This window comes from Brassica napus, chromosome C9 (assembly GCF_020379485.1).
Source record: "Brassica napus cultivar Da-Ae chromosome C9, Da-Ae, whole genome shotgun sequence".
Classification (NCBI taxonomy): Eukaryota; Viridiplantae; Streptophyta; class Magnoliopsida; order Brassicales; family Brassicaceae; genus Brassica; species Brassica napus.
The window spans coordinates 26,526,343-26,536,960 of record NC_063452.1 but is presented as its reverse complement, the minus strand read 5'-3'; the positions used below and the strand labels follow the sequence as shown (position 1 = coordinate 26,536,960).

At 30.6% G+C, this 10,618-nt stretch overlaps 1 protein-coding gene across 3 annotated transcripts; it reads right to left on the bottom strand.

Annotated features, from left to right (window-relative positions):
- Positions 1–6,219: 6,219 nt before the first annotated feature.
- On the bottom strand, positions 6,220–9,840 carry LOC106346875 (equilibrative nucleotide transporter 4). Of its 3 annotated transcripts, XM_022699997.2 has the most exons (10): positions 9,583–9,840; positions 9,429–9,504; positions 9,226–9,330; positions 8,914–9,069; positions 8,674–8,817; positions 8,424–8,529; positions 8,137–8,309; positions 7,616–8,032; positions 7,413–7,506; positions 6,220–6,444 (listed from the first exon to the last, which is right to left on the bottom strand). In XM_022699997.2, exons 2-10 carry the CDS (start codon positions 9,468–9,470, stop codon positions 6,419–6,421), a joined length of 1,263 nt encoding a protein of 420 aa, XP_022555718.1. In that variant the 5' UTR covers positions 9,471–9,504; positions 9,583–9,840; the 3' UTR covers positions 6,220–6,418. The 3 variants fall into 3 exon arrangements, with proteins under 3 accessions (XP_022555718.1, XP_022555719.1, XP_013641788.1); XM_022699998.2 differs by having other exon boundaries at positions 9,429–9,840; XM_013786334.3 differs by lacking the exon at positions 6,220–6,444 and having other exon boundaries at positions 7,246–7,506.
- Positions 9,841–10,618: the final 778 nt, after the last annotated feature.

Here is a 10,618-nt window from a genome sequence, read left to right as displayed (position 1 = left end):
TAGCCAAAACACCATTTGAAGAAGGGTACAAAGTCTTACATGAGGGGGAGTTTGAGGATAATCCATTTGGAGGCTTCAAGCTCTATAGAAGAATGGTTGGGAAGCTGATTTATCTAACCATTACAAGACCAAACATCTAGTTTTCCGTAAACCAAGTCAGCCAGCATATGCAATCTCCCAAAATTCACCATTGGAATATAGTGGAAAGAATCTTGAGATACCTAAGAGAAGCTCATGGTCAAGGTGTATGGATGAGATGCAACAAGAGCACATAGATCGTGGGATATTGTGATGCAGATTAGGCTGATGATAGAGTAGACATGAGGTCTACTACAGGCTATTGCACCTTCACTGGAGGCAATCTAGTTACTTGGAAGAGCAAGAAGCAAAAGGTGGTATCATGTTCAAGTGTTTAAGCGGAGTATAGAGCAATGAGGAAGCTTATTAGTGAACTCATTTGGATCAGAAACTTGATGAGAGACTTGGGTATAGAGACTACAACAACAATCACAATGCACTGTGAAAAACAGGCGGCTATACACATAGCATCAAACTCAGTCTTCCATGAGAGAACAAAACACACTGAAGTGGATTGTCACAAAGTAAGGTAGGCTGTGGAGCAGAAGATCATCCTACCTTGCTACACAAGAAGTGAAGATCAACTAGCAGATATCTTCACCAAAGAAGCAAACACTAAAGTCTATGAGTTCATCCATCCAAGGTTAGGACTCATAGACTTGTCTAGATCATGATCCTCTTGGCTATGAAGCATCTACTCTTTTTTCTTAGTGTATTTTTGTCACATTGGGTTTTTCACACTAAAGTTTTAATGAGGGATGTGTTCATGGCTTCCCAAGCTTGACCATACCGTATGCTCAAGCTTGAGGGGGAGTATTGAGAAGAAGAGCCAACCCATCCACGGTAACACATCCACGGCGACGTTGAGGAGCCAACCCATCCTCAGGCACGCATCCATGGTGACCGTTGAGAAGCCAACCCATCCACGGCAACGCATCCACAGCGCCATTTAGAGACTATTTGAATTTGAATTAAAAGAGCCGTTGGGAACTTGTCACATCAGTCTTATTTGTTTAGTTTATTTTTATGTGTAGTCCTCCATATATATTCAATTGTAGACTGCAAGAAATAAAAAATATATATATACATATATTCTCTCCTTCTCTCTCTAACACTTTCAAATCTCTATATCTCTCATTCTATCTTTCTCTTTATCTCTTTCATGTTCTTCATTCTTCAGAAACTAAACTTCTACTACATCTCATATTATTTCATAACGATTGTTGACCTTCAGCTATTGAAATGTGAAGCGTCTGAAAATCCACCTTGAGCTATTGAAATGCTTTTGTGTTAGCATTTTCTCATGTTACCAATAAATTTCATTTAATGGTTAACTAGGTGATTTTATGCACCATGTTGAGAAATAAAAAAATTCAATTTAAATTACATTTAAAATTATTTTTATTTATTTTAGAATTTATTATTTTTTACCAATATTTAATATAAATTTTTATTAACTGAACATAAAATTAAGATAAAATAAACAAAATTGTTTATTTAAAATTATATTTAAGAATATATATGTATATATATTTATAATTAAAATCTTAGATAGATTTGTATATATTTATTTTGGATAAAATATATTAAATCAACTTGTATAAAAGTAATAAAAATTGAAATAAAATTGTATAATTATCAAAAAGTAAAACTAAACAGTATTTCTAAAATGTGTAGATATATAAAATAGACTAATAATATTATGATCAAAAATTATATTTTTTACAAGATTGTAAAAATTTATGAAAATAGTTTTTTAGTAATAAAACTGTATAATTATAAAAAATAGAAACAAATAATATTTAAAATTTTGTAAAATATGGTTATATTTCTATTATTATATTATTTAATATTATATTTGAATAGATTTATTTTAATGATTATGTATAATTTACTACCATTTTCTAAAAATATTTACTTAAAATATAAATAAGCATTAAATGTAATTTTCAATGTCTTTTAATCATAAACCATGTCATCATTTCTAGTATGACATGTTACATTTATTTAGTGAAAGTGATTGTATATAAAATATTCAAAATCACTTTGCAAATGATGTTTAGAGGATATCTACGAATCTTTGATGAAAATTCTTTTAATGATTAGTGCCCACTTATTTTTGAAGAAAAAAAGCACTATTTAAGTTTCATTTTTGATAGTTAAGATTTTTTACACATAGATTAAAAAATTAAAATTTTATACCATTTATCTTGGTTGCATAAAATATATTATTAATTAAAATTAATTTGATCATTAAAAATATATGCTACATTTTGTAATTGGCTACAAATGTCAAAGAACATTACACTTAATTATTATATAGATATATGAAAACTTCAATTATTTTAAAATAAAAAAGTTTTTCCTTAAATTCCAATTCATTATAGAACAGAAGGAGTATATTTTTGCTGGCAAACTGTAATGAAATCCAGTAATAAATAATAACTACGTTAAGAACTACACTTTGCGTTGAATAAATATTATATACTAGTATGCTACGCACAGGTATATTTTGGTTGTGATTGGGAATTTGACTTTGAAGGCTTTGAGGACTTTACAATTATCTAAAGTCTCTAAAGTCAATAATTTTATTGCTCAATTAGAAGATTTTTTGATGAAAATATGACATTTTAGTGTATCTATTTGTATTAATCAAAAAAATTATTTTGTAAAACAATAATAGTAAGAGAAATGTTGCATAATTTAGATATTTTTTTTCTTGGCAGACCATAATATAGGATAATATTCTAGATGTGAACAGATTAAAAAATTATTTATTTTATTTTATTTTCATTTTTACCAGTTTTTTATTTCACATGCTTATTTATGCTAAGACGATGATGATATGCATTACAGAAAATGATGATCAGAATTCGTCATTTAGGTGACGCACAATTTCGATATTTAAGAATTTGTCAAGAGTAAATTGTTTCAACATTAATTGTGGTTAATGAGAAAAATAGAAGAGAATTAATTTGTTGGTCAACGCTTTGAGTCTATTGATCACAGCATGAGTGGGTTGAGAGTCTCTTGGTAAGTTGGAGTCCCGTCTTCTCTTCTATCCTTCATTAACCCATGTGGTCTTTAATCTAGAACAAAACTTGTCAATGTGTTACAAAAAAAGAAGAACAAAACTTGTCTTTTCCTCCACCTAAGAAGAGAATCTGTTTTACCAAAAAAGACGAAGAAAAGATTCTTTGTGAAAGTTGAAATCGATCTCTTCTTCACTTTTCATATATCTTCTTCAGTTTACTTCGATTTTTGTGATAATCATAGATTATTCATAGCTCTTTATTCACTCTTATTCTTTAGTTGAAATTGTGTTCCCAGCTTATTGCCCTTCGATTTTCAAAGGAGCCGCTTAATTCGAGGAAGAGTCATTCCTCTCTAAAAAAAAGGAAAACAAAGAAGTTCTATAAAAGAAGATAAATTAGTTCGGAGAGTTAAAAATTATCGCTTACTCATTTGTTAAGAAACACTATAATAACTCCACCAATTTTTTTTTTTGTCATCAACTTTTACAGATTCATACTGTAAACCAAACCGGGTGATCTGCATCCATGTGAATGACAAAAGACGGTTGCTTCCTAACACTGCGTGCTAGTCTATCCGCCGTTTAATTTTGCATCCTTAGTACATAGATGATCTCTGATCGAGTGAAGCTCTCTTTCAGAGTCTTGACATCGTCCAAATAATTTGCAAAAGCTGGTCATTCTTCTGGTTCTGAAACCATCTTCTTCAATTGAGAATAATCCGTTGCAAACGTAACATGAAACTGACATAAATTCCTCATACATTCCATTGCTCAGAGGAGCGCTTCCATCTCCGCATGAAGAGGAGAGAGACTAGCCCTAACATTCCTCGCCCCCAACAATCCATCAAATCCTTCTAAGGTGCTGAGCCAACCTTGTCCTGAAAAATATCACCCTTTTCATGAGCCATATGTGAAACACCATCTTCCTGGAATTGACGGCAAAATCGTATCCACTATTTGTGGTGTTGTCCTCTGTTCATTCAATATTTGTGTCTCAACCCACAGTGTTGATTCTGTTTCTGCTAATTTAAGCGTATACATGGGATCCATTTCCAAATTACCGAAAACTTTATTATTCCTAGCTTTCCAGATGTACCATAGTATCCATGCAAACTGATGATCTTCCAGCTGCGGAGAACTCTCCAGAATAGATGATCTATGTTTGTGAAGGGAGAACTTGTTGGAAAAATATCCAGATTTGATAGTATCTTCGAAATATCTCAAACCTGGAGTGCTGGAAGACATTCAAAAAACACATAGTTTATCGATTCCTCGTGGGCTCCACTTCTTGCACAACAAATATCCTCTTGAATCCCCCTCGTTTGTAAATTCTTCTTCACTGCTATACATCCTATCAACAAATATAACTCCACCACTAACCAGTGGATACCAGCATATTTTCCAAAGCCATGTGTAACTTTCGCTTAATCATTTTCAAAATCACTCTGTGCACACTATCGATCGTTCTTGCCACTTCAAAAACTTTACAGCCACCATCAAATTGAAGATTTGTCTTTCTTCAGAAAAAACAAATGAGAGCATCTGTTGTTCTACTTTGTGAAATAAAATAAACTGTTTGAATTTTGTAAATAAATTTGTTGTAGAATTCGATGCGTGAACTTGATATAATGTATGAGTAGGAGGTGGAGATCGTGGTTGAAACCGATAAAAGAACTTTTCTTTTTTTGCTATCTTTTCGATTTTTGTCTTCACTTTCTTTCTATTTTAATGGCATGATATTGTTTCAAATTATTTTTTAAAAATTGAAGAGTTAACACATGTCAAAATATGATTGATTGAGTGACTTGTGCTCTAGTATATAAAAGATATAAATTATTTTATGTATTATATATTTTTATATATTCTGAGATAATAAATATATATAGAAATAATTAAAAACTGACTAACTATTACGTTTATAATTAATTGGTGCGAACATAGAAATAAATTTTATTAATCCAAACAATATTTTTTTTCTATCTGATATGGTATATAATTAAATTTAAATGATATTAACATAGATATATAGTATATTTTTATATTAATATCTATTAAATGATGCTTTCTACTCGTATAATTTTTTGATCATTTGTACTTTTTATAGCAAAAAAAATCAATTACAAATAACAAAATGTTCATTGTGGGATTAATAGTTTGAGTAATTTATAAAAAAAATTAAGTAAGTTTCTAAATTAAAATATATATGTATTTTTATATGGCATATAGATAATATATATATATATATATATCTCTTTTAATCTTAATACTTATTAAATGAGACTTTCTACTTATGATTTTGTAATCATTTTGTATCTTGTCATAACAACAAATTTAAATCATGAATCACAAAATTTGAATGTGAGATTTTTAATAGTTGTATTAATTTATAGTCATTTTAAAAAAAAATTCAAAATATAAGATATACAGAAAAAACTAAATTTTTATTATATCGTTAATATTCTTGTTTAATTTATTTCAATAGTTTTAAATTAAACAAATATGAGAGAAGTATCCTAATTTTTATCAAATAATTATTATTCATAATAATTAATTGTCATATATATTTTATTTACATTAGGAAATTCCGTAATTTTTATTTAAGGAAATAATGAAGAACATTAATATTTATTATAGATAGTTTAATAAAAAATTTATTATATATTTAGATGGACCAACCTATTTTTTTAAGGATTTTAAAAATAATTTTAGTGATGACATGTGTCTACAAAAAATATTGTAATGCTTTCAAATTAATATATAAGGGATACTCAGTTTTGTCATTCTGGGAAGATATTGTTAAAGTATCTCTTGTTTATATTTTTTTTACAGAAAAATATTACTTTAACTTTAAAGCCATTAGATAGTTTTGGAAAAACAATATTTTATATTTGTATTTAGGATAGTCCTCGTGCTTTTTAATTTATATGAAAAATTATAGAACAAAAATTGCCTGTAAATTATTATACAAGCATCATGTTGGCTATGTTTTTTAATCAAAATCTTACGTGTTAACAAATTTTTAATGATTTTAGAAAATGGTAATTAGTGAGCTAGCCAGATAGGTTTAAAGAGGTCGTAAGTGACAAAGAAAAAGAAAGGACAGAGTACTGATGAAGATTCAAGTTGGACATAAGAAATTTTTTTTTTTTTGCATATTCGGGAAAGCATTGAAACAAGAATTTACCTTTAGTTATTGTAATTCTTTCGCGTTATTATTCTCCTCTTGATTTTATCGTGACAGTTCGGTTGGATGGAGCCACCAACCCTCTCATTTGCCGACATAACAGGGTTGGGTTCATTGTAATATCACACGAGGGGGATATCAGATCGATCTGTTTTCGAAATAACATGTGTCGGTTTGTTCAAAATTAATTATTAACTTTTAACAATCTGTAGTATAAGGTTCACAAATAAACCACCAGAAAACAAAAGAATAAACTAACAAAATAAACGATATACTAGAAATTTAAACCGTTTAATGTGATGGTTTTCATGCACCCATTCGTGTTCAGTTTGGATTTTTGGAATTAAAGATTTAAGTTTTGTCAATATAGTTATAAATTTGGTATATATTTAGTTCGGATTCAGTTACCTGTTTAAATTATGTAAAATTCAAAAAATACAAATATACTTTACGGTTTTCAAAATAAAAATAAGATACCTATAAATGTGAATAATTTATGACCAAATACATAAAATAAACATAAAAAATGATTTATTTTGGATATTTTCATGGACAACCAGTAGATATTTCGGATATTTCTAGTGTTTTGGCTATTTTAAAATATTAACTATTGAATATTTTAGATAATTTTCAGACATTTCAATGTATTTTAAATAATTTTGAATATTTTTGGGTCATTTTGACCTTCTTTGGTTCTTGCTTTTTAGATATTAAAATTTTGGATATGCTTGAATACGTGACCAGTTACGGTTCGAGCTCGGCACAACCTTTTTAAATCAAATTTGGTTAGGTGGTTCGAATCCAGATATTTAGTACATTCCTAGGTTTAACAATTGAATACCTCCACCAACCAAAATAGATCTTTAATTAAAAGCTGAATATATATTTTCGAATATATTAGGATATAAAAACACTAAATTTTTCATACTATGTTTAAAGCATATCAAGATATTCTAAATATAAAGATATATAAAATCATTTAGAAAGCAAGATGTTATCTTGGGGGCAAACTACTATTCATTATTAAAGTTTGTCTACAAATTGAAGTGGGTGAAGCCAAATACGTTCACATGTGAATATAATTGTCGATAAAAATTCATAAAGCATTTTTCTTACCAACAAGCCATAGCCAACCTAATGAAATTCCTGTAAATGCCCCTCCTAGTATAAAAGTCACCAGCAAATTCCCCAACGCATTCTTCTCCGGACCCTTCAAAAAAATACAAAATCCGAATAAAAATGGAGCTTTAATTTTGAATCTTTATAAGAAATGCAATCACAAAAATACAATCAAACCCGTAGCAAGGCTGGATAAATACCATGTATCCTTTGGGAGCTATAGTGATGATGCAAACAGTGAGATGTCCAGTAGTTAATCCCAAAACAGAAATGAGCATTATCATCCATCCTTTATCACCATATTTCGCGGTGAAGTAGAAAGCCGGAACGAGAAAATAACGGGACAAAACCACAATGGTTAGAGCTTTTCTATTCTCAAGGTTCAGCCATTTCACCAGCGGCAAGTATCTCCCGACCAAGTCCCAAAAATTGTACACTGCGACTAGGATAAGCGCATACCAAGTGCCTAACCCGTGTTGTCCCGTGTTCTCGTATAAGAACCCGGGAAAAATGGATAATGTCAAAACATAGATGAGAAATAGATTCACTGCATGGTCTATGTTTTGAAGCAATAGCTCTTTTTTGCTTAGCCTTTGATTCTTGGAATAATCATTAGTCTACGCAGAAAAATAGAGAAAATAAACAATGCAAAAGAAAAAGATCAAGAAAGATATTGTAAAATAAACGAAGAGGTAGTATTTTTGATGCTACCAAAAGTTACCAAATCTGATTGATTCTGGATACCAGCAGCAGCAAGATCAGCAGCAACAGTTTTGGATCCTTCTGAAGCGGCTTTGCTGCGGTAATACTTAACAATGGGTAGTTTTGGGAATATGTAAGCGTACAGTATCACACAGAGCAACTCTATGAACGTTGAAATCGCTAAGAATATCACTACAAAAGAAGAAAAATGCAATAAATGAAACTTTAAACACGCATACTTACTCCCAAAAGATAATGGATATTTTTTTTTTGGAATTTGAGATCTACCAAAAATGTTAAACTTACTTGCTCCTTTTCTTAGACTGCCGTTTGATTTCTCGAAGACTGCTTTAGTTATAAGCCTAAGCGCTGTGGTTAGACCTCCGGCTAGAGCCGAGCCGGCCATGAGAGACTACAAAGAAGCAAGAAGATTTATATCTAGCTGAAACGTAATATCTAAACAAATTTTCTAAACGAGAGAACTCGAATATGGTAGAACTTTTTGCTTTAAAAAAAAAAAAAAAAAAAAGAATATGGTAGAACTGATTAAATTAACCTGCATGATTTCAGGGCACATCAAAGATAAATCACCGACCAGTCCACCTTTAACAGTAGCGTCCGCGATGCCAAATGAAGCAACGATTGTACATAAACCGATATAAGGACCGATTCCACCGTGTCCTTTTGTGGTCAAATCCAACTGTTTTTTGAGTTTATTAGAGTCTTGAGTCCATAATCAAAGTTCAGTTCTATTAAAAATATTAATGTAATATTACGGCTTTAAATATAAACTTACGACTATGAGCAAGAACGTGGATATTGTGAATAAGGTGTAACCAATTAGGATTCGTTTTCGAGTATTGATCTTTGATTCGTGGTATGCGAGAATGGCGATTGTTGCAACCGCAAATGGTTGGTATATAAGTGGTAGAACTCTTGATGGATGATAGGCCTACAAAATACATGTCTCTGACTAATTGTGAGTCTGTGACTACCAGAAGGATAATTTATAAGGATCCCCTAATATAAGTGATTGCTTAAAATCTATATTTTATTCGATAACCAAAACAAAACAAAAACTAAATTTGAGTATGGGAATTAACCGAACCGGGAAAACTTGGTAGTAGTAATCTGCAATAGTGAGCATACTGTTCCAAGAGACAAGACCTCCGATTCCAAGAATACAGCAAACTACCATTGCTTGATACTTCCCCTGTTTTGTGAAGTCAGGATATAAACAAGAATCTGAGGGAAAAACATTGAAAGGTCTTGGTTTAGGATATATCTGAGATTTGGGTTCTGGAAACTTACCTGAAGCTTCTCAGGAGCTTGGTTCTTGTATCCATCCACCATTTCTAATAGTTCAGGAGCTCAAAAGAACATAATCCTGTTTCAAGACTCAAGAACCGGATCTAACCCAAGATGTTGTATTTTTTTTTATGGTGCTAAAGACACAGATACTTACTTAATACATGTGAGGGATTGCAGAGTCAACGACTTGCTGATTTTAAGCATTCGTGTCTATTCAAAACAAGATTCTTGAAACATGGAGATCAGTGTGTAAATTATAGGGGTTTAAGACTTTAAGGTTTGACAGCAAATTTGAGAGGTTAAAATAAGACTCGGAGCCCCGCCCTTTTTTTACAAAAATAAATAAACAAGACTCAAAAACTGGCATACCCTAAGGTCTATAATGTTTGTTTTGGCAACTTTTCTTCCACTTCCATTAAATGTAATCGCCTTTTACGTCGATTAACACAACTAGAAACTTTTTTAAAAAAAGGAAAAAGTTAAGAGATATAAAATAAATCTCAATAGAAAAGAAAAAATAAAATAATTTAAAGATTAAATAATTTAAAGTTTGAACGCTCTAATAGAGAAGCCAAACACATTATTTTCAATAACAGTATGCCACCCATTAGCAACAGCTTCGTCTCCCACCAATACATATCGACGTCATACTTTTTCTTTTAATAAAGGGCTATTGATGTCATACTTGTCAAGCCAATTTCAGAGTTAAGTATTATTATTTCTGTTATAAGATAATCATCGAAATAATCATCCACTTCTTTAGCAAATTCAAGCACTATGATCATCCACTCCTTTACCAATTCAAGCACTATGATCATCTACTCATCAAACACTATGATCACCCACTCATTTACCAAATTAAACACCATCTTTGTTATTTTATGTATTGTTGTTCACTATAAATACCATTACTCATCTCACTCTTTTGTACACCATAAACAAGAACAAGAGTTTATAATCAAAGAACCATTACATCTTCTTCTTTTTCCTTATAATAAACTCTCTCCCTTATACTAGTGTTATTTGCTTCCTACGGGTATCAAATTCTACTCTTATTTAAATTTTTCGATACTATAAATTATAAGTTATTTCATAACATGTTATCAGCACGATCGTTCTGCAATTCGGTAAAATTTATTGTATCATATATACTCTGCTATAATGGTCGGTATACCGCCTGTACTATTATT

Coding starts and splice junctions, on each gene's coding strand:
- LOC106346875 (XM_022699998.2), bottom strand. CDS start 9,470: ATGGTGGATGGATACAAGAACCAAGCTCCTGAGAAGCTTCAG. Junction 8,530..8,673: donor TGTGCCCTGAAATCATGCAG/GTTAATTTAATC, acceptor GCTTCTTTGTAG/TCTCTCATGGCCGGCTCGGC. Junction 8,310..8,423: donor CAGTCTAAGAAAAGGAGCAA/GTAAGTTTAACA, acceptor CTTCTTTTGTAG/TGATATTCTTAGCGATTTCA.